At 41.6% G+C, this 25,125-nt stretch overlaps 1 protein-coding gene across 3 annotated transcripts in view; it reads right to left on the bottom strand.

Moving 5' to 3' along the window:
* The window catches only part of LOC139557661 (bis(5'-adenosyl)-triphosphatase-like), a 341,590-nt gene that overhangs the window by 52,270 nt on the left and 264,195 nt on the right, over positions 1 to 25,125 (bottom strand). For all 3 annotated transcript variants that reach the window (XM_071372762.1, XM_071372748.1, XM_071372754.1), the window contains 2 exons: positions 10,864 to 11,009; positions 9,546 to 9,575 (listed from right to left, as the gene is read on the bottom strand). In XM_071372762.1, coding sequence (XP_071228863.1) covers positions 9,546 to 9,575; positions 10,864 to 11,009 — 176 coding nt within the window. The remainder of the gene's footprint in view (positions 1 to 9,545; positions 9,576 to 10,863; positions 11,010 to 25,125) is intronic.

The following is a 25,125-nucleotide window of genomic DNA, read 5'->3' as shown; positions in this document are numbered from 1 at the left end:
CATTCAACACCGTTTCAATGCATATGCTCTCAATTTCTCTCTCTATAAAGGGCTCAAACAAACTAAAACGTGCCACCATGAAGATTAATGAGTCTAATGCTAACATTGGAATAACCCATTATGTTTGCAAAGTCCATTGTCATGCCTCTGCTAGGAGCCCTGCGTAAAAGGTGGTGTGTTTGCCTATGGTTCAACCTCAATGTGATGTGTTGTGACTGCTAGCATGAGGGTTAGTCACTGTATTTTACTACTACATAGTCTTTACTGAACCATGGAAAATTGCTGTCTTAAAGTATGTCACACTGTAAATATCAGGTATTTTTAATCATGGTCGAATTACTGACCGGGACCCCACCATTGATTTTGTTAGTCACTCTCACTTAGATATCATATTAAAAACATTTCTCTCCACCCTATGGCAATATGAGTAGAATTGTAATACATTTGCTGTAAAACTGCACATTTTTCTCTCCGCCTCATGGCAAAATGTGCAGAATTTAAAACTGCAACATGTTCTCTACACCAGGGCTCTAAATTAACAATTTTCATTGGTAGCTCATTGTTAGCACTGATGCTCCAATATTTAAAAAGTCAGGAGCACAACATAAAATGAATTCTAGCTACTTCTGAAGCACGTTGTGCCCTGGAAACTAATATGTTATAAAAAGCTTAAATGTTGATACAAATACCGGTCATTAAAATTAAAAAGTAATTTGTGGAATATTAGGTTTCTACATGATGTAAAAGCACTATTTTCCTATTGAGATGCATTACATAGAAAACTGTACACTGTCTTTTCAAAATTGGGCACTCTCCTCAAACAATAGCATGGTATTCTTTCACTGTAATAGCTACTGTAAATTGGACAGTGCAGTAAGATTAACAAGAATTGAAGCTTTCTGCCAATATCAGATATGTCTATGTCCAGGGAAATGTTCTTGTTACTTACAACCTCAGCTCAACCGTCCAGTGGAAAGGACACCGATCCCGAAGAAGTTTTAAGGGCATCAAGTTTGTGATGACCACATGAATCTGTCATTCATCCATTGCTATGATCATTTGTATTTGTATTTATTATGGATCCCCATGGATCCCCAGCTACTGTTCCTGGGGTACAGCAAAATTAAGGCAGTTTATACAATTTTAAAACATTACAATACATTCACAGATTTCACAACACACTGTGTGCCCTCATGCCCCTATTCCACCACTACCACATATCTACAGTACTAAATCCATGTGTATGTATAGTGCGTGTGTGTGTGTGTGTGTGTGTGTGTGTGTGTGTGTGCCAATGTTTGTGTTGCTTCACAGTCCCCGCTGTTACATAAGGTGTTTTTTAATCTGTTTTTTAAATCTAATTTTACTGCTTGCGTCAGTTGCTTGATGTGGAAAAGAGTTCCATGTAGTCATGGCTCTATGTAGTACTGTGCCACTCCCATAGTCTGTTCTGGACTTGGGGACTGTGAAGAGACCTCTTGTTGCATGTCTTGTGAGGTATGCATGGGTGTCCAAGCTGTGTGCCAGTAGTTTAGACAGACAGCTCGGTGCATTCAACATGTCAATACCTCTCATAAATAAAAGTAGTGATGAAGTCAATCTCTCTTCCACTTTCAGCCAGGAGAGATTGACATGAATATTATTAATATTAGCTCTCTGTGTACATCCAAGTGCCAGCCGTGCTGCACTGTTCTGAGCCAATTGCAATTTTCTTAAGTCCTTTCTTGTGGCACGTGACCACACGATTGAACAGTAGTCAAGGTGTGACAAAACTAGGGCCTGTAGGACCTGCCTTGTTGATTGTGTTGTTATTAAGAAGGCAGAACATCGCTTAATTATAGACAGACTTCTCCCCATCTTAGCTACTACTGCATTCATTTGTCTTGATCATGACAGTTTACAATCTAGTGTTACTCCAAGCAGTTTAGTCATCTCAACTTGCTCAATTTCCACATTATTTATTACAAGTTTTAGTTTGTTTAGGGTTTAGTGAGTGTTTTGTTCCAAATACAATGCTTTTAGTTTTAGAAATATTTAGGGCTAACTTATTCCTTGCTACCCACTCTGAAACTAACTGCAGCTCTTTGTTGAGTGTTACAGTCATTTCAGTCGCTGTAGTAGCTGACGTGTATAGTGTTAAGTCATCCAAATACATATAAACTCTGGCTTTACTCAAAGTCAGTGGCATGTCGTTAGTAAAAATTAAAAAAAGCAAGGGGCCTAAACAGCTACCCTGGGGAATTCCTGATTCTAACTGGATTATATTTGATAGGCTTCCATTAAAGAACACCCTCTGTGTTCTGTTAAACAAGTAACTCTTTATCCACATTATAGCAGGGTGTGTAAAGCCATAACACATACGTTTTCCAGCAGCAGACTATGATCAATAATGTCAAAAGCTGCACTGAAGTCTAACAAGACAGCCCCCACAATAATTGTATCATCAATTTCTCTCAGCCAATCATCAGTCATTTGTGTAAGTGCTGTGCTTGTTGAGTGTCCTTCCCTATAAGCATGCTGAAATTCTTTTGTCAATTTGTTTACTGTAAAATAGCATTGTATCTGGTCAAACACAATTTTTTCCAAAAGTTTACTAAGGGTTGAGAACACGCTGATTGGTCGGCTATTTGAGCCAGTAAAGGGCTCTTTACTATTTTTGTGTAGCGGAATTACTTTAGTTTCCCTCCAGGCCTCCACGCTCTCTAGTACGCTTAAATTGAAGATGTGGCAAATCATAGATCTCCTTAAGAAGCTATCCCTTTTTCCTTTCTTCTCTGCCCCCAAATGTTTGGATATGCTGGTAAAGTTATCAGGTTGACAGCTAGCTAGCTAATGAGGTAACAAACATGACTGAACAAGGTGTAAAACAAATGGTTCACTACCCATGAATAGTTTTAGAACGGTCCGCGACATGGTTTATGATTGTAAAATGCATCCCCCCCCCAATCCACGACCGGAAGAAGGAAACATTGCGCTGGTAATATGGGTCAGATCTTTTGAACTGTTTGGGATAGAAACAAGAAGTTTTCGCTGCATAAATGGCGCAAGCATGATGCTAATGAATCTGTTTTCGAGAAACAGAGGGATAGACGTTTTACATTTACATTATAGCGAAGCCTTATCATTACAACAATTAATACAAAAATAAAACAAATGATTTGTATTTATTAATATTCTTTGCACATATATGCCACTTTAGAGACCTGTCTCCACCACATGGCAAAATATTTTTTTTTAATCGCTTAGGGCCCCCAAAAGGCTAGGGCCAGCTCTGACTGCATGTGTTGTTATGGATGCGGGTACACAGACCCGCTAGACACTGAGACCCCTCATGATGAGTTCAGATTTTTTTTGTGGCCCGCACTCCTATCAAAGTTGCACATCCCTGCTTTAGAGTGAGATCCTACTTTGTGAGGTACCATACTAACATTCATTGTGGGTGTGTTGAAAGGTATTCAACACCTACTGCATTGTTAAGCAGTTGCAATCAGCCATCTGTGGCGGTAACAAATAGCCTACTCTGCCATTCTAGGGTCACCTGAAGCCCTAATTAACCCAGAACCATGAGGCAGTGATCTGTTTTGAAGTTGGCTAGGTCTTCGGTCAAGCCCTTAGGTTATCTCATCAGCATGCCCCCTCCCCAATACACATCATCACAAACAGTGAGAGTGCTGCCAGTACACACTGCAAATGACTGATAGGAATATATCCATTTAGCAAAAACAGGACCTCTGCAACTGTCAATCAAATAACAGGAATCAACCTCTCTGGTTCATCTGGCTCTTTAATAAACAATGACTGTGCCATCAAACCAGCACACAACCCGGTTTCACTGGTTTTACTGTTAATATTTCTGTTTAAGCACATTCTCCTTTGTTTTCATACAGCAATGTAGATATCATGGCCCTTCTCTATGAACACACACAGCAACAAACATGTTCCAAACAGAGCCGTCCACATGATGAATAACTATAATCACCCCTACATTTTCCACAAGATGAAAATAAACAAAATTCCATCATTCTAATAAAAGGATTTGTCTTCTGTCTTTGTGAGACTCCAGGCACAGAGTTTATAAAAGTGCATTTGCCTCCGTAGACTGCCTCTCTCTTATTCAATCAAAGAGTCATTTTTTATTGCCAGCGCGAGAGCACATGATTGCAATATTCCAGTTGATAAATGGAGGTGGGGCAGCACTGTAGCCAGTGTGCTTGGTGCACCAGATAATATTTTTCTCATAAAGGGACCAGGCAGGCCTCTAATTCAGATTTACTGCATGTTCAAAATTACTGGATAAAATATGTAGATTATTTCAGTGGGTTAAGGAACAGTGATAGAACAACTTCTCTTTATTACTGCCTTTGGTTCATGGCTGAGAGCTTCCCTGTTGTGTTTCCCAGTGATGGCACTCACTGCAAATGAGAGAATATTTGATGCAGGCGATTTCATGATAATCCAAAAGCCAACCTTCCCTTAGGTTTGAATCTAATTGAAGATAGCAAAAAATACATTGCTATTTGACCTTGTTTGTATTGACAGACAAAAACAATTTCATCTCAAACAATCACTGGATGAAAAATTGTTTTTGTGAAAAACGGATGGCAAAGCATTGTTTCTCTGGGGGGTAGTATGACTGCCATCTTCTCTCCACACACTAGTCGGGTTTTGGGGGCATTCTCTAGATCAGATCAAATCTGGCTGCAAAATGGTCTGACTGCAGGACTTTGCATTAATTTATTATTCATGCAGAGTATTTTAAAGTAGATTTAGAAACTGGTCAGGCTAAAAGGCAGTTGGCCAGCAGCACATTTGAAACCCTGACGTGTCCTGTTAAAAAAAACACCCAAAACAGCAAAACCCAAGAACAGACATCTCATGTCATTGTTATTCAAATCAGAGAAAGAGTACAGGACAAGTAAGAAAGGCCATCCTTTAAGCAGAAGGTAGAGTAGGTTATGTGGAGTGTTGTTGGTGAGGTGATGCTGTGTGTTCAGCAGTCCCATTAGCAGATAGACTGGTGTAAGGTTGGGCTGGGGAGGACAGATGTTTCTAGCGTGCAGCGTGAGGCTAATGAGCATGAAGAAGACAAGGCAGGGGTAAAAACAACATTAACGGTGCCAACAACAACAAGAAAGAATGGAAAACAACAGCCTCCAGAACCATCTATTACAGATGTAGAATCTTAATTTGAGCCAGTTTGCTACAACAGGAAATTAATCCTGCAGCAACAGGAATTGTGAATTTTTATGTTGATTATAATTCATGGACATATTTTTAGGAGTTGCAACATTTTTCATAAGGGAAAATCAAGTCTGAAATTTCAAAGTGGAAATGACAAGCTTCAGAAGCCTTTTTAAACCTGAAATACAGTAATTATCCTGCAACAGGGAATTCTAGTGCTCTATTTAGCTTTCTAAAGGTAATTACTTGAATTGGAAGTAAGCGTTAATTGTGAGCGGAAATTACAAAAGAAAACAGTATTTTAGAAGTAGTGATAAAGGAGGCTGTCTCTTACTGGCTGAAGACCTTCTGAGTCATAGAGGAGATACGCTTTCTGTCCGAGTTGGATTACAACAAAACAGAGTGGTTTGGACAAGTTTTAAGGTTAATTGATATTTCAGGGCAATAACATGGATGGTGTATAATTTTTGTTGTTGTTGTTATTTTACTAGGCAAGCCAGTAGCTCAGGGATTCGATCTTGCAACCTTCCGGTTACTAGTCCAACACTCTAACCACTAGGCTACCTGCCGCCCAAGATACTCAGTCAATATGAGTCCCTCCATTCAATCAGACATGGAGGGAGGCGTGGGCTCACCTACTGTTGAAGAGTGGTCCGAGCGGTTCTGAAAGCTAACCTTTACTTTTAAAAGGCACACCAAATACACTATGACAGCGGGACCCCCCGTACCACCCTTCTAAAGTCACCCCACCTGAGAGGGGCCACTAAGCGCCTGTCTGACATTTCTCAGGTTCACATGAAATGAACATTATCCACCACAAAACTCCCTATTTAGATAAGAAATCCTACGAGCCGTAATGCCTCATTGAGCCTATATATGATGTGATGTGACAAGAATATAAAGATTGATAACAAACCTCAATGATCTGCTTGTTCCACACACGCCTAGACAGCCCATACAGAATACTAAACAGATAAATCAAAACCACTACTGGCCTCTTAAAGTAAATAACAGCATACATTTATATGTTTGAGGCTGTCTTTCCTCCTCTGTGAGAAGAATGAAAAGGCTTTCGACTTTAAATGCGCTTCTTAGGTGATTAAACATTTCAATGGAGGAGGCATTATCTGGGGGACCGGGTGCCATTTGAAGAGGATGTAGCACTTATTCAAAGACCTCTTCAAATAAGTACCTTTGTTCTCAGGCAAATTCTTTGGATGCCCATTCAAATCTTTAGCGTGCAGAAGCCACCAGAGCAGGTTGGGAATGTGCTGTGGTTCCGATGATGATTACGTCTGAGGATTCGTGACTTTTTCACATCTCACTTTATTTCACGGTAGAGAAATGGCCTGGTATTTACTTTACCCATTTCATGAATCTAGGCGTATGTTGCATGTCACTACTTCACAGGAGAGGCATTTGAACTTAGAATTTTTTTATTTGATCAACAAAAAAAAAATGCATATAAAATATATTTTGATTAGTTTAACACTTTTTTGGTTACTACATAATTCCATATGTGTTATATAATTGTTTTGATGTCTTCACTATTATTCTACAATGTATAAATAGTACAAATAAAGAAAACCCTAGTATGAGTAGGTGTGTCCAAACTTTTGACTGGTACTGTATATGTCTAGACAATAGCTAGATGTGACTGTGGGTGATTATAGCATTTCTTTCACATGACCCATCAATTTAGACAAGTGTGCCTGGTAGGGGTGTGCCGACATGGCCATACTCGTATTCGTAATCGTATCCGTAAATTGACAGTTGACAGTCGGATTGGATGACACTCGTGATCGGAAAAACTGAAGTGTTTTAATAGCCTAAATAGAGGTTGGCAAAATACCTCCCTGCATGTTCTCGCTGAAAAAAAGCTGCAGATTAGAAGCAGAGCGCGGAGGGGGGTGTGTGTGTCTGTCTGTGTGTCCTCAATATGCAGCGGGTAGTCAAGTTTGCAGTCACTCAGTCAGAATGCGCATTAGTTTCATATTTTTTCCCTAGCCTTGCCTCACTTGTTAGATATTATGTACATTGAAAGCAAACGTCCTCGCCTTGTGATGTATCATAGTAGCAGGCAGCAGAAATCTAAATGAACAGACCGAAAACATGCGAGGAAAAGTGATCGGGTGAAATTATGAAGCGAGTGGCCAGAGAAATATAGTTTCACTCTATCCAATCAGAGCAACAGGATCAACGTACAGCCCACCCTTTTCTTTACAGACAGGCAAACTAGCCAGTTGAGTTATTTAGAACATGCACATGACTGACTCAAAGACAGTACAGTATGGTTTAGAAACTCTGTGACTGACACATGAGAAACACACTTGCTGGCATGTGAAAAAAAACGTTCTTCTTATCACAGATATTTAAAAAAGATACTCTGAACATAATCGTATCCAGAAAATTGCCCATATCCATAACGATACATGTTTTGTCCGACCACTAGGCTCACTCCTAGTGTTTGTTTAGCATTATGTAAGAATTATAAAATATTTATAAAATATTTTTATCTAGACACTTTCTATTTTTGATATTGCCACTATTCAAACACAAGTAACCATTTCACAGTACCGTTTACAACTGTATCCTGTGCATGTGACAAATACAATTTTATTTTATTTGATGTAGTGTGTGATTACAAAGGACGGTAATGTGAAGAACATAATGACCTGCACCAAAGTCAGATTAGGATATAGGCCAAGGACTAGATAAAGTGTATTTTTACCTTGAGTTTTTCCTTATTGTAGGCTACTACTTTCACCACTTTTAGTCTTGAAATCTTTGATTGTTTACTACACTACCTTACTTACTCTGTTTAGCACATGACCTCATCATGTGAATCGTTAAAGAGATGGGTGGGGCTAAGGCCTAAGAGGGTGTGAACAATGCTGAATACGTGTAGACAAAGAAGAGCTCTCCAGTAGGTGTGCCAAAACATTTAAGGACCATTTTCTCAAAAGTGGGGTTAAAAGTCTATCAACTTTCAAAGCAGAATTACTTTCCCATTGTTCCTCAACTGCAGTGTATGATATACAATTGTATAGCTCTACATAAGCCCGAATTGAGGCGGTCGGTCACAAATGGTAATGGTAATTATAAATGATCTAAATTATCTTTCTTTCTAATAGTACCATAACCATTGTTTCAAATAATGCAATTTCAAAGTATATAAAATAAATGAAAGGGGGTGCAAATGATGGGGGTAGTAGGTATGGAATTTCAAATCAATGCACATAAAGCAACTCCTTACACCCTTGTGTATTCTTACACCCTTGTGTTTTTTTCAAATACATAACATGAGCTATATTTAAGTATATTTCAGTATTCTTTCATATATTCTGCAAATACTGAATTTTCATCTCTATAATTAAAACATGTCCACACATCCATTGCCTTAATGTCCTCAGCTCAAATTACACCATTAACATTTCAATATTCCTCCTCAGTTCAGGCCAAAGACTGCTCTCATGGCAACTTCCATAAATGTATAATTAAGCTTGTGTTCTATATGCAATATGAAATGAGTGTGTGGGTTTTGGGAATAACAGTATTATGCACTAAGGTGATATGCATAAAAAGAAGAGGGTAAAAACTTGTTCAAATACAGTTTGTCTCTGAACAAATACACTGTAGACTGTTGCATTGTGCATTCATAGTCTATAACTTTTAAATGTTTGAGATATGAGATATTATCATAACAGATTATAAACCTCAGGACTATGATTGTAACCTTTATGTAACTAGGCAAGTCAGTTAAGAACAACTTCTTATTTACAATGACGGCCTACCGGGGAACAGTGGGTTAACTGCCTTATTCAGGGGCAGAACAACAGATTTTTACATTGTCAGCTCGGAGATTCGATCCAGCAACTTTTCGGTTACTGGCCCAATGGTCTAACCACTAGGCTACCTGCCGCCTCATTGCCCAACAAGCGAATAAAAACCAAAACAATAATAGAAGTAATCTCAAAGTGACCAACAACGTAAAAATGTATGCTAAATGGCATATATTATTATATCTCACTACAGACAAAAAGAGTAGGAAGAGTGAGGGAAGAAAGTTTTTGTCAGGCAGAGCCAGGTCTAAACTACTGTCAGTGCTGGAGGCAAGGGTGGGATCCCCTGACACCATTCACCCCCTTTAGAGTGGCAGCCCCCATAGCCCCTAAGTCTAGCGCATGTCATTCCATCTTCCACCAAAAGAATATAGACAACGCATTTTAAAATAGAACACTGAATAATTTACATATGCCAAGAGTTTGGGACCTGAAAATGAAATACAATTATTATTTAATAGCATATAACTGTTGCAGAGGCCTCATGATAAATTTAAAGCGAGTGCATTATTAAGTCCTCACCTTCACAGTTTGTCCGGCTTCAGGGCCATCCTGGTGGGAACAGAACGAGATCATTAGGAACGGTAGAGAATTCAGAAATGCCTACGTTAATAATTCAACAGGATTTTAATTTCAGATGAATCGTGGTGGCACCTCCCCATCGCCACGTGAATCTCAAAGTTTTTAATTTGTTTCTTTTGTCTTCTTTCTGTCCTTCGGCATTGAGCTGTATTCTCGCTTTAGTCTCTCTCTGTCACATGACAGCTGTATTTGGAAATGGTTTATTTTTGACAAGTTGACTGGTTCAATAGATTTAAGTTAAAGCACAATATAGACTGCATACCTCTAAGGCATTTTCCAATATAGGGATCAGGAATTGAGGACAGAAATATCTAAAGCATTAAGAGACCTCAAAGGAACATCTGTATGACAAAAATGTATTTGGTGACAAAGTGTGCATTATGATGTAATATTTATGCAAGTCTATGAAGTAATGAATTTTCACATCTTCTTTCTCAGGTTTGTGTTGTGTGATTTTGTTTGTCGTGTGGCGCTCAATGCAGAGAACAGCAACCCTTCTGCAGAGAGTGTTGCTTGATACAGTGCCTCAGTTTTATGACTCTAACCTCCGAGCTGTCACAACTAATCTCACACCATCACTTCTCTATACCCCTCAAGTCTAAGAAAATGATATCCCCATAAACATTATTCCCTGCTTTTTTCAAACACATGAAATTATTTTTTGCGTCGGGCTGCCAAGCAAGCTTGGTGACATTTGAACATTAGCATATACTGCATATATCAAAAGTTATGCAGAATGACAAAGCCTGTGAAGTGATAGGCTGCCTGGCTGTCAAACCCTGCCTGGAAGTCCAATGAGAACCTGTTATTGTATTGTTCCAGCAGGTGGGGATCTTCTGTTGGCTCTCGGTGCAACTTTCCTAAGTTATGCCTCTTATTCCAATGCAGATCTACAGGCTGAATGAGTGAGAGACTGATGTAATCCTGTTCTCTCTAAGCCTCTGTGGTTGTGTTGTTTTACTTTCTTTCACTGACTCAGATGGTGACTCACCCAATTGTTCACTTGGTCATTCACACATTACTCCTCTCTCTCGCTCTCTCTAACCCACAGCATATAATGTACATATATGGCCCACAATAATTCATTATTCAAAATAATTTTGAGCTTGAATAGTAATGAACACTTTCTTCTGTCTGATATGGACCAGAAATGAGCAATGGAAGATACATAAACAAAGGGATGTAGATTTGGAATTAGTATTCATCCCTATGTTGTAATGCTGGATACCAACGGTGACGGTAGTGTGTACAGTATTACCTGTATGGCGATGGTGAGGGAGGAAGCCTGGAAGTGTTTCTCCACCAGGTCAGCCACTCTCTGGGTAGTGGTGAAGAGGTCAGCCACCTCATCAGGATGCAGGTCTCGGAGACGCTCAACGGGCCGCAGAGGACACACCAACACATCTGAGAGACAGGCTGGTTAAGGAAACCACAGACAGCGAGAGAGGTAAGGGAACAAAGTCAGAGAGATACATTATCAACAACACAGTGCATAGTTACAGTAGCAACACTGATAGACAAGGATATTTAAAATGGGGAAAGAGAGGCAGAATCGTAAATTGAGGCACACGTGTGTTATTTGAAATATTACATTGTGTTGTTGTTGGCATTGCCTTCTTAAGCTGAGTCAAATAAACTCAATTGAGATGGTTTATATGGGAGTTTTGTGCAATTTGTTCACCAAGGTAACTTTGTATGTTTTTTTCAGTATAGTCTCCAAAGGTTAATGTGAAATAAAACAGAGCTTTACAGAGGCGTGATGCTGTCCATACCTCTGCTTTGTTCCTCTAAATGGCAGGCAGCATAATACAAAAGTGTTTTTGTAATTATAAAGCTCTATTCATCATCTTCTACATTTAAGACAAAGATCTATACTATGAATACCAAAAATGAAACAACACTTATCATGAGGACACTTATCTTCTAGATAGCAAAAAAACAATTATGATTATTTTCAACACCAAAATTAGAAACTATCGTTGTGTTAGTCATGTCCTTATGGAAATAACATTGTTCTCATATAGTGAAAAAACACCATAGTTTTACCAAATATTTTGCTTGTGTCTAGCCATACAAAGTATACATTGAGACTTGGACATAATAACAGCGGAGAAACAGTTTCTTGGTTGTGAAAGGTGTTGAAAAACATTTGAGAGCTATATGAAATATAAACAACCAATATTTATACAAACAAACTCAACAAAAAGCGGGCAGAACAATGACATTCTACACTATTCTGTACTTCCAACTTTGTCCTTTTCTGTTTCAGCATGACACTGCCCCCGTGCACAAAGCGAGATTCATACAGCAATGTTTTGTCGAGATCGGTGTGGAAGAACTTGACTGGCCTGCACAGAGCCCTGACCTCAACCCCATCGAACCCCATTGGGATGAATTGGAACGCCGACTGCGAGCCAGGCCTAATTGCCCAACATCAGTGCCTGACCTCACTAATGCTCTTGTGGAATGGAAGCAAGTCTCCACAGCAATGTTCCAACATTTAGTGGATATCCTTCCCAGAAGAGTAGAGGCTGTTATAGCAGCAAAGGGGGGACCAACTACATATTAATGCCCATGATTTTGGAATGAGATGTTTGACGAGCAGGTGTCCACATACTTTTGGTCATGTAGTTTATGTACAAGCCGTTTACAAACCCATTATAAAGTCCCTATTAAATAGCATAGGCAAGGGGATTGAAAGCAGACTCATTTATTATCAGAATTCTGGCTTTGAAGTAACTAAAATAGAGAAAACTGCCATGTTCATACCTCTTACAACTTAAGTGCAAGGGGAAGTTTTGTCAGGGACCAAAAATGATCAATTTCAGCTGAGTTATAAAGGTCATGAAACATATTTCACAGAAATTCTCACAATCCACACATCTCAGTGCAATTGCACACTGAAAAGTAATCAAGCTTTGTTACTAAAGCGAGACGTGTTGATGACAGGTGGAAGGACTTTGAGAGAAAATGTCCAAAGGCTGAAGGACATTTTTCCCTCAGACTCGGGTCATTGGATCAATAACAGTGTTCTGACAACACTACCCGGGAAACAGTTCTCTGAGAAACAGGAGCCAACAATTAAGGAGAGATCGAGGGAAAATAAGAACAGCAAGAAGAAAAAAAGCATCTTAGATTGATATTTTCACCAAATCAAAAATGGGAAACTTGAAATAGTGTGTAACAGACTGACATGACTGAGAACAACACCTGGAACATAGAATTCATGATGTATGTCCGTTTCTTGCTTAAAAATAACTTTCAAATAAGCAATCAAAATATAACATTTTGGATCAAATTTTGTTATTGCTCCTATGTCTCGCCCTTTGATTCAAAAATCACTTTACAGCCAGACATGTCTTGATTACTGGCATCAAGTAATCAAAAATGATTTCCATATTCTATTGCACCGTGGCAGATATCATTTGTGGAGACAGACAGCAGAGTTGAATCTTAATGAAAGTCAAGCGTAGCAATCAACTATACCAAATATACTTTAATATGAAGAACTGGACCATTATGAAAGATCAAGAGCTGTCACATTGACTTCATGTGAAGGCCAGATTTAGGAGAAAAATAACATCTAAAGTGTTGAATCCCTGATGTGAAAAAAATTCAACAACTTGTCCACAGGCAATAGAAATGAAAGAGACATCCTAGTCCAAAACCAAACATAAAACAGCATCCTGCAGCGTTTGGAGAGGATGATTACATCCTTGTGTTTCATGGCATAATGGCTGTGTCTGGGCGCCATTAATCTCACGAGTCAGAAACAGCGGCACTAATGATCAGTTTGCTACCCTTTTCATGTGCAGCACACTGGAATGAAATCAGATATCATAAAAAGGTTGATGACATCTGCTAAACACGTGTATGTGACAACTACAATTTGATTTGATTTGATTTTGACATCCGCGCCTCATTCAAATCAAATCACATTTTATCTGTCACATGCGCCGAATACAGCAGGTGTTGACCTTAGTGTAACGCTTACTTACAAGCCCTTAACCAACAATGCAGTTTTAAGAAACGTGTTAAGAGAAAAATAGATAAATAAAAAAGAAGAAATAAAAGTAAACAATAATTAAAGAGCAGCATTAAAATAACAATGTGGAGGCCATATACAGGTGTACCGGTACAGAGTCAATGTGGAGGCCATATACAGGTGTACCGGTACAGAGTCAATGTGGAGGCCATATACAGGTGTACCGGTACAGAGTCAATGTGGAGGCTATATACAGGTGTACCGGTACAGAGTCAATGTGGAGGCTATATACAGGTGTACCGGTATAGAGTCAATGTGGAGGCCATATACAGGTGTACCGGTACAGAGTCAATGTGGAGGCCATATACAGGTGTACCGGTATAGAGTCAATGTGGAGGCTATATACAGGTGTACCGGTATAGAGTCAATGTGGAGGCCATATACAGGTGTACCGGTATAGAGTCAATGTGGAGGCCATATACAGGTGTACCGGTACAGAGTCAATGTGGAGGCCATATACAGGGGTACTGGTATAGAGTCAATGTGGAGGCTATATACAGGTGTACCGGTATAGAGTCAATGTGGAGGCCATATACAGGTGTACCGGTATAGAGTCAATGTGGAGGCCATATACAGGTGTACTGGTATAGAGTCAATGTGGAGGCTATATACAGGTGTACCGGTATAGAGTCAATGTGGAGGCCATATACAGGTGTACCGGTATAGAGTCAATGTGGAGGCCATATACAGGTGTACCGGTACAGAGTCAATGTGGAGGCCATATACAGGGGTACTGGTATAGAGTCAATGTGGAGGCTATATACAGGTGTACCGGTATAGAGTCAATGTGGAGGCCATATACAGGTGTACCGGTATAGAGTCAATGTGGAGGCCATATACAGGTGTACTGGTATAGAGTCAATGTGGAGGCTATATACAGGTGTACTGGTATAGAGTCAATGTGGAGGCTATATACAGGTGTACCGGTATAGAGTCAATGTGGAGGCCATATACAGGTGTACCGGTATAGAGTCAATGTGGAGGCCATATACAGGTGTACTGGTATGGAGTCAATGTGGAGGCTATATACAGGTGTACCGGTATAGAGTCAATGTGGAGGCTATATACAGGTGTACCTATATAGAGTCAATGTGGAGGCTATATACAGGTGTACCTATATAGAGTCAATGTGGAGCCTATATACAGGTGTACCGGTATAGAGTCAATGTGGAGGATATATACAGGTGTACCGTTATAGAGTCAATGTGGAGGCTATATACAGGTGTACCGGTACAGAGTCAATGTGGAGGATATATACAGGTGTACCGGTATAGAGTCAATGTGGAGGCTATATACAGGTGTACCGGTACAGAGTCAATGTGGAGGCCATATACAGGTGTACCGGTATAGAGTCAATGTGGAGGCCATATACAGGTGTACCGGTACAGAGTCAATGTGGAGGCTATATACAGGTGTACCGGTATAGAGTCAATGTGGAGGCCATATACAGGTGTACCGGTACAGAGTCAATGTGGAGGCCATATACAGGTGTACCGGTACAGAGTCAATGTGGAGGCCATATACAGGTGTACCGGTATAGAGTCAATGTGGAGGCTATATACAGGTGTACCGGTACAGAGTCAATGTGGAGGCCATATACAGGTGTACCGGTACAGAGTCAATGTGGAGGCCATATACAGGTGTACCGGTACAGAGTCAATGTGGAGGCCATATACAGGTGTACCGGTATAGAGTCAATGTGGAGGCTATATACAGGTGTACCGGTATAGAGTCAATGTGGAGGCCATATACAGGTGTACCGGTATAGAGTCAATGTGGAGGCCATATACAGGTGTACCGGTACAGAGTCAATGTGGAGGATATATACAGGTGTACCGGTATAGAGTCAATGTGGAGGCTATATACAGGTGTACCGGTATAGAGTCAATGTGGAGGCCATATACAGGTGTACCGGTATAGAGTCAATGTGGAGGCCATATACAGGTGTACCGGTATAGAGTCAATGTGGAGGCCATATAGAGGTGTACCAGTATAGAGTAAATGTGGAGGCCATATACAGGTGTACCGGTATAGAGTCAATGTGGAGGCTATATACAGGTGTACCGGTATAGAGTCAATGTGGAGGCCATATACAGGTGTACCGGTATAGAGTCAATGTGGAGGCCATATACAGGTGTACCGGTATAGAGTCAATGTGGAGGCCATATACAGGTGTACCGGTATAGAGTCAATGTGGAGGCCATATAGAGGTGTACCAGTATAGAGTCAATGTGGAGGCCATATACAGGTGTACCGGTATAGAGTCAATGTGGAGGCCATATACAGGTGTACCGGTATATTGTCAATGTGGAGGCCATATACAGCTGTACCGGTATAGAGTCCATGTGGAGGCCATATACAGGGGTACCGGTACAGAGTCAATGTGGAGGCCATATACAGGGGTACCGGTACAGAGTCATGTCATGTGGAGGCTATATACAGGGGTAACGGTACAGAGTCAATGTGCGGGGGCACATTGTGCGGGGGGACATGTAGGTAGAGTTAAAGTGACTATGCATAGATAATAAACAGAGAATAGCAGCAGCGTGAAAGGGCAGGGGTGGCAATGCAAATAGTCTGGGTACCCATTTCATTAGCTGTTCAGGAGTCTTATGGCTTGGGGGTAGAAGCTGTTGAGAAGCCTTTTGGACCTAGACTTGGCGCTACGGTACCGCTTGCCGTGCGTTAGCAGAAAGAACTCAGCCTATTGAGTCCACAGAACTACCCTACACATTGACCTCTTTCTCCTCTCTCTTTTCAGATTAAATCCTGTGTCTAGTGATGTCCAGGCGCACGACAACCTTCCCACTTGACCCCATCCCCTCCTCCCTTCTCCAGACCATCTCTGGAAACCTTGTATAATCATCAGCACAGCTGGACAGTTTTTGTGTTACGATAACATTTGCCGCAAAGGTTCTGGGAACTTTCACAGAACACATTTTGGTTCTCACGCAACTGAGACCGCTCTCCTCTGTGTCACTGAGGCTCTCCGCTCTGCCAAAGCTAACTCTCTCCTCTGTTCTCATCATCCTAGATATATCCACTGCCTTCAAAACTGTTATCTATCAGATCCTCCTCTCCACCCTCTCAGGGCTAGGCTTCTCAGGCTCTGCATACTCCTGGATTGCATCCTACCTGACAGGTCGCTCCTACCAGGTTGCATGGAGAGGATCTGTGTCTGCACCGCATGCTCTCAGTACTGGTATCCCACAGGGCTCGGTTCTAGGCCCTCTTCTCTTTTCTCTTAAAACCAAGTCTCTCGGCTCTGTCATGTCCGCACATGGGCTCTCCTATCATTGCTATGCGAATTACACTCAACTACTTTTCTCCTTGGCCGATTCAGACACCCAGATGGCGACACACATCTCTGAGTGCCTAGCAGACATCTCAGCTTGGATGTCGGCCCACCACCTCAAGCTCAACCTCGACAAGACGAAGCTGCTCTTCCTCCTGGGGAAGGCCTGCCAGCCTCAAGGTTGACAACTCCACGATGTCCCCCTCCCAGAGTGCAAAGAACCTTGGCATGACCTTGGACAACACCCTATCATTCTCTGCAAACATCAAAGCAGTGACTCGCTTCTGCATGTTCATGCTCTACAACATCTGTAGAGTGCAATCTTTTCTCACACAGGAAGAGGAATAGGTACTAATCCTCTCCCGTCTAGACTACTGCAACTCTCTGTTGGCTGGGCTCCCCGCTTGTGCCTTCAAACCCTGCAACTTATTCAGAACAACAGAGCATTCCCGGTGTTCAACCTTACCAAGTTCTCCCATATCACCCCGCTCCCCCGCACACTCCACTGGCTTCCAGTCGAAGCTCACATAATCTTCAAGACCCTGTTGCTTGCCTACAAAGCAGCAAGAGGACCTGCCCCTCCCTACCTTCAGGCTATTGTCAAACCATACACCCCAACCTGAGCACTCTAGTCTTTTGACCCTCCCACCCCTACGGGAGGGCAGCTCCCACTTAGCCCAGTCAAATATATTCTCTGTTCTGGCACCCCAATGGTAGAACAATCTTCCCCCTAATGTCAGGACAGCCGAGTCCCTGACCATCTTCCGAAAAATTTAAAGAGTATCTTACATATATTTTAACGGTGAGCTAACCCACTACTCATTTTCACTGCGTGCAGACTACACACACACATCTTCGCTCTCTGCTAGCCCAACACATCTTTCCACTGTGTGGGGATCTTCTAGTATGCATTGACTACCTGCTGTGGGTTGAATATAAACATAACTTAAGCATGATCTTCAGTCGAATCAGCACAATACCAGTGCATATTTTTACTGCGTGCCAACCCAATACACATTGTCCTTGTGTGCCAGGGGCTTCATTACCCTCTACAGCATCCCACAGGTGAGATGGAGTCCGTATGGCTCTGCCTAAGCCAATCCAATCTCAATCTCTCAGCGGAGGCTGGCCAGGCGGGCACACTCCTTCTCCAGGCTCCACAGATGGGGACCGGGGCCCGGGCGAGAAACCCCATTCTGATCCCATTATTATCTGTCATAACAGTTATTTGACTGCTTTCATCTGATTCACTCCTGAGGTCGCAGTGCATATAATAAGAACAAGGCATGTAGATTGGTTTTACATTGCAAATGCAATCATTTCTTTCGGGAAAACATCTGCCCCCAAACGTTATCATTTTCTACTGTGACATCGACTTTGTCTGGGTCTATGAGAATCAGCCCCTTCGACACCAGCCCCCACCCGACAGTGTCACCCCCCTCCACATCCTGAAGCCCCCTCCCTTTTCAATATGCGGTGGGAAAATTGAGTAGCCGGATAAATAAATAACGGCACCACACAATTGGATCCCAAATCCCATGATTAAGCTAAGAGAGATATGATCCAGTTGCATTTTACACAGTCTGAGAAATTAAAATGACATCAAGAGTAATGACATCTAACATAACAAATACAGATTTGTGCGCAGTGTGACCCTGCAAATGGTGTGGGGCTGGAGGTCACGGCTTCAGTTGGTTGTGGAGGAGCACACACACACCTGCACATACACTGCAAACCCACACACACACACCTTCTGACATATACTTGGTCTGAGATGAACACAGCAGGCTTTGAATGAATCAAAGTGGCTCCACAGTTCAGAAACAGGGCTGCCAAAACAAGGGGATCCATCACCGCGGCAACAACTTGGTCTGTCTTCCTGATTACAGCTGTGGCTAAACAACCCCCATCACCCTTCACCCCTCCAAAGTGGCATGGATCTGCTGACAAAGGGATTCATTTCTGAGAGGGCTCTTTTTTTTACAAAATCAATCTACCCAAGGACTAGACTCTGTTCTGCAACACAGGAGAGACTAACAGAGGAATGAAAGGATATGAGTGTTTCTCTGAAGACTGAACAACACAGCTCTCTTTATTTCGGTTTCTTCTCTGCCGTGTCTGTGAGGCGGGAGGACACAAATTAAACTCATTGGGTTTAATTACTATGTGCAGTCGTTATTGAAAACATCTCCGTGCTTTGGAATTGGGTTTTATTGAAACCCAAATTCCTCTAATCAAAGCTTATGAGTTACTTTTCATCAAATATTTACGCAGCCTTTCAGCTGAGTTACAGCTGGGACACTGAAAATAAATCATTATTTCAACACTTAATAGAATAAACTTGAACTCAATCTCATATCTGCGATATTGCCATGACACTCACAGTGTTGTTGTCAAAGAGATACGACGAGGCTCCGTTTCAACATGCTCCGCTCCACACCCTCAGCAGCTTGCTGCACTGTATACTTTACCCTTCTAAGCGCACAAGCCTCCACACAAATATAAATTAAAAACAAAAACATTGAATTAAAAGCTGAATCATGTGAAATGAGGCACAGGGAGTGATGTGGGGGTGGGGGGGTGGTCCAGAGCTATGCCCTCTATGACTGCCATGCCTCCCCTCAACCCTTCCCCACAGAGCTGGGAGTTCTGCCAGTCTCTGCCAGAGACGCAGGATGTCTGGAACATAGTGAGACCACCCTGGGACATTGTACCCAAATAGCCCCCCCCCCTCTTCAAAATATGTTATTTGATTGAATCAGATTGGTCAGACACTGTCATGAGAATACAGTAGCACATACTGTACACAGTGTACTGTCACTGGACTAGAGTCTGGTGGAAAAAGAGGACTATGTCTGGGCTGTCATTCTAGCCACATCTGTGTCCATGAGATGATTGACAGAAACATAGGCTGCTTGCACATTGTTGTTAGAGGGCACAGAAAACATGGGGGATTGAAAGATGTCTGTCCTTCATGTTGTATCAATATCAATAATCAAAGTTACTATTCAAAAATAGAGAGAGACAAAAGAGCATACAACAAACAACTCCAGAGACATGGACAGACATGCGTACAGGCAACATTCAGGAGACATGGACAGACATGGGTACAGGCAACATTCTTCAAATGCTCTCCAAAGAAAATATTGTCCACGTTCAACCCTTCACAGCAGGACTGCTCAACAACCAAGGCCCTGCTGGATCACAATTCAAGGATGTCTCTCAATACTCTCCTCAAGAAAAAAAAGGAAAGATGTAATCCCCTTTTCCAGTGGTATACTGTCAGGACAGTCAGGAGAGACCATGAGGTTAATGGGACCATTCATTCTTTGGAAGGTCCAAGGCCCTCTGTCTGATTCCCACTGTGATGGACACATGCCCTGGCCTCAACAACACCATCCTCCACACATGATGATTACAGGGAGAAAAATGGGAAGACCAAAGGCTGGAGAGCTCTTGATGTAATATGAAGTGTTCTGTAAAAAGTATGGTCCCCTGTCGCGTTGGCAAGGGGCACTTTATTCCAGAATGTGTTATTTTTCGTTGGTTGGAGATGTTTACTGCAAGAGTTGAGGCAGTGAATGTAGTGGTGTCTCCGGTGGTTTTGTGAGTGGATGCTCATTTCTTACAAGGCTCAAAGAATAAGACACTTACTGTAAATGTGAATGGTAGACTTGGATAGGGGAGTTTGGTGTTACAATGAATGTGGCAATTTATGATATGTCAGAGAGCCTGAGATCTGAAAGAAGGGCTGAGACAGGTTGAGTATATGGAGAGAAGCAGATGATGTCAGCAAAGCCTGGGACTGGACAGGATTTGCTGCTTACCTCATGAGAAAACATTCCCAGAACCAATCACAATCCTCTAAAATGAGCCCAACATGCCTCCAACCTGGCTCTTTCTTTGTTCAGTCATTGGGAATTTCTAAACATATCTATTCACACTAATGTATTGAAATAATTTTCCAGACAGCTCACCCATTGTTCTGCAAAAGCACTGCAAGGTGAGCTGATAGTTTGAATTGTGACGCCACATTCAATAGTCAACCACTATTTATTTGTAAACAATAGACTTATCTGTATCATTACTACCTTTTCCTTGTATTTCAATGTGTTCTTTTGTAAAATAGGGTATTGGCTGTAAGGGAGCAGTAAGGAAACAGCAGCAGAGAGAGGTGTGTGCACACTGCCAATGAGTGGGTATAGGCATGGAAGACTCAATGCTGACAGGCAGTGCAGAGACAATGGGAGAATGGTAGAGGAATAAGTGCTACCCATCACATTTCAGAAGAACAAAGCCTTGTTGTGCTATGCAGAGGCTGCCTCTGGCACAAAATGTCTGCTCATTTTAACATCCAGTCTAAAACATACATACTTTGAGGCAACACAAAAACAACAGGGAAGGAAAGGAAAAGAAAGAAAAAAACATCTGAATTTCATTTTAATACCCTCCGTCGGGCTATTTGACAGGTATTGTAGTACTGTGTGTGCATGAGTCTATTCTACACATGATTAATCCATTCATGAGAAAACAGCCATTGGCAGGAAACAGATAGCACCTGTTTTTTTAAGAGTGTATATCTAGAACCTAAAATGGTTCTTCGGCTATCCCCATAGGAGTACCCTTTGAATAACCCTTTTTGGTTCCAGGTAAAATCCCTTTGGGTTCCATGAAGAACCCTTTCCACAGAGGGTTCTACATGGAACCCAAAAGGGTTCTACCTGAAACAATAAAGTCTTCTCCTATGGGGACACCTGAATAACCCTTTTGGAACCCTTCTTTCTAAGACTGTAGATCTTCATACAGGAAGGATTGCATGGTTCCAGCTGAGTCACTTTTTGTGTGCATTCAGACTGGACAAGACATGCAAGAGTTCAAGCGATATGACTTAGTTCAAAGAACCTTACATACATCTGTCATAGAAAACGTGAGTAAAAAAAAGGACTCAATCCATTCACAAACCCAACACTTTTTTCATATAGCTTGACTGATTACCTAAATGTATAGTCCATTATCATCTCATAATAAAATATACTGTTGGTGAACCAATCAAGCTCTATTATCTACTATATAATTGTTCTATCAATCACACATCCACCTTACAATGTTATGGAATCTGTAAGTCAAAGTGTGACCCAGTTCAGAAAAAAGCCAAAATCAAATCAGCTCCAACCTACCAATCAAACATAAATCACACACTGGTGTGTGGGTCGTGAGAAAGCGGTTTAGCGCTTCTGTGCCAGGGGCTGTATAAGTGATATATGGTACAGATAGAACCTCTACCTAAACACAAGGGCATGCAAGCGTGCCACTACACCCCTTTGCAAATACCCCAACCCATCTTGGGTGAGTGAAGTGCTGGGTCTCTTTAGAGATTTACGACAGGGATATCCCTCTGCATGGAACATACCGGAACTGAACAATAAATAATAATATTAGAGGAGATGCAGGTCTGGGCAACTTCATATTCAGTCCATAAAACTTTAATTAATGACAGATTGACTGCAGGTCTTCAATGAGAGTATCCATACAGTTCATAGTCAGAGGCATGAAAAGCAATTTACAGGATATGTCCGTATTATGCAGGGGTGGGAGTTCAAGAGATGATCTGTCATATTGAAAGATTCTATAAACAAATCCCAATTCAAAAACACAATGGTTGCGATGTCAACTGTGACCAAAAATCGAAAATGTTTATTTTTCAATCTTCAATAAGCTCTTCTCTCGGAATACAAGGCACTATACCTCAGCAACATGTGGTTGACTGAGGGGGGGTGCAGGGAGAAAGATCTAGAAATACAATTTCTCACGCTTACCAGGCTTTCATCATTAAAGATAGGATTTCCCCTCTCTCCTGTCAATAGCTAGCGCAGTTCTCATTCAATACCAAGTGTCTTGGGCAAAGCTTACCTCTGCAATTATCACTTAACTGTCAGCTAGGATTAGACAGTCGTAAGCCGCCCTGAGCGATCCGCAACAAAAAGAAAAAGCCAAGACGATATCCTGTGACATCTGCACTCTTAGGAGTACATCACTGGATGGATAGATGTAGAGAATGTAGAAAGGTAGAGTAAAGCCCTAGGACTCTTCTGGATAACAAATGCAACTCTCTTCTCTAACTCCTTATCCCTACAGGATCATGGTTGGCTTTAAACAGCCAGAGTATGGGTGTAAAGGCTTTAATGATGCTTTCAGATATAGTTACACCACCATCAGAAGACTGAGGGAAAGCTCGCCCAGTGAACCTTTCCTATAGAAGTATGGAATAGAAACAATGGATACACTTTCTTTTCTTTCAATCTTCACAATAGGTGACTATACAAGGACACAAAGACAAGAAAAAGTACACCTAATATTGTCACATCACCTATTCCAATGAACTAAGAATGTATTGTATTAAAAAAAACACGTGATTTACATAGCAATCAATGTACAGTAGGATGTATTGTTCCATATCAAAGCATTACGCAGACAGAAATGCCGTAGTGATTTTTTCTCTCTAGACAGAACAGTTTATGTTATCTGCCAGTGATGAAGTAGCTAATTGTTTATAGTGAAAATAGAGAGACATACAGTGGGGAGAACAAGTATTTGATACACTGACAATTTTGCAGGTTTTCCTACTTACAAAGCATGTAGAGGTCTGTAATTTTTATCATAGGTACACTTCAACTGTGAGAGAAGGAATCTAAAACAAAAATCCAGAAAATCACATTGTATGATTTTTTATTAATTAATTTGCATTTTATTGCATGACATAAGTATTTGATACATCAGAAAAGCAGAACTGAATATTTGGTACAGAAACCTTAGTTTGCAATTACAGAGATCATACGTTTCCTGTAGTTCTTGACCAGGTTTGCACACACTGCAGCAGGGATTTTGGCCCACTCCTCCATACAGACCTTCTCCAGATCCTTCAGGTTTCGGGGCTGTCGCTGGGCAATACGGACTTTCGGCTCCCTCCAAAGATTTTCTATTGGGTTCAGGTCTGGAGACTGGCTAGGCCACTCCAGGACCTTGAGATGCTTCTTACGGAGCCACTCCTTAGTTGCCCTGGCTGTGTGTTTCGGGTCGTTGTCATGCTGGAAGACCTAGCCACGACCCATCTTCAATGCTCTTACTGAGGGAAGGAGGTTGTTGGTCAAGATCTCGCGATACATGGCCCCATCCATCCTCCCTTCAATACGGTGCAGTCGTCCTGTCCCCTTTGCAGAAAAGCATCCCCAAAGAATGATGTTTCCACCTCCATGCTTCACGGTTGGGATGGTGTTCTTGGGGTTGTACTCATCCTTCTATTCCTCCAAACACGGCGAGTGGAGTTTAGAGCAAAAAGCTCTATTTTTGTCTCATCAGACCACATGACCTTCTCCCATTCCTCCTCTGGATCATCCAGATGGTCATTGGCAAACTTCAGACGGGCCTGGACATGTGCTGGCTTGAGCAGGGGGACCTTGCGTGCGCTGCAGGATTTTAATCCATGACGGCGTAGTGTGTTACTAATGGTTTTCTTTGAGACTGTGGTCCCAGCTCTCTTCAGGTCATTGACCAGGTCCTGCCGTGTAGTTCTGGGCTGATCCCTCACATTCCTCATGATCATTGATGCCCCACGAGGTGAGATCTTGCATGGAGCCCCAGACCGAGGGTGATTGACCGTCATCTTGAACTTCTTCCATTTTCTAATAATTGTGCCAACAGTTGTTGCCTTCTCACCAAGCTGCTTGGCTATTGTCCTGTAGCCCATCCCAGCCTTGTACAGGTCTACAATTTATCCCTGATGTCCTTACACAGCTCTCTGGTCTTGGCCATTGTGGAGAGGTTGGAGTCTGTTTGATTGAGTGTGTGGACAGGTGTCTTTTATACAGGTAACGAGTTCAAACAGGTGCAGTTAATACAGGTAATGAGTGGAGAACAGGAGGGCTTCTTAAAGAAAAACTAACAGGTCTGTGAGAGCCGGAATTCTTACTGGTTGGTAGGTGATCAAATACTTATGTCATGCAATAAAATGCAAATTAATTACTTAAAAATCATACAATGTGATTTTCTGGATTTTTGTTTTAGAGTCCGTCTCTCACAGTTGAAGTGTACCTATGATAAAAATGACAGACCTCTACATGCTTTGTAAGTAGGAAAACCTGCAAAATCGGCAGTGTATCAAATACTTGTTCTCCCCACTGTAC

Source organism: Salvelinus alpinus, chromosome 2 (genome assembly GCF_045679555.1).
Source record: "Salvelinus alpinus chromosome 2, SLU_Salpinus.1, whole genome shotgun sequence".
In the NCBI taxonomy this organism is placed as follows: Eukaryota; Metazoa; Chordata; class Actinopteri; order Salmoniformes; family Salmonidae; genus Salvelinus; species Salvelinus alpinus.
This window is presented reverse-complemented; position numbering and strand designations above follow the sequence as displayed.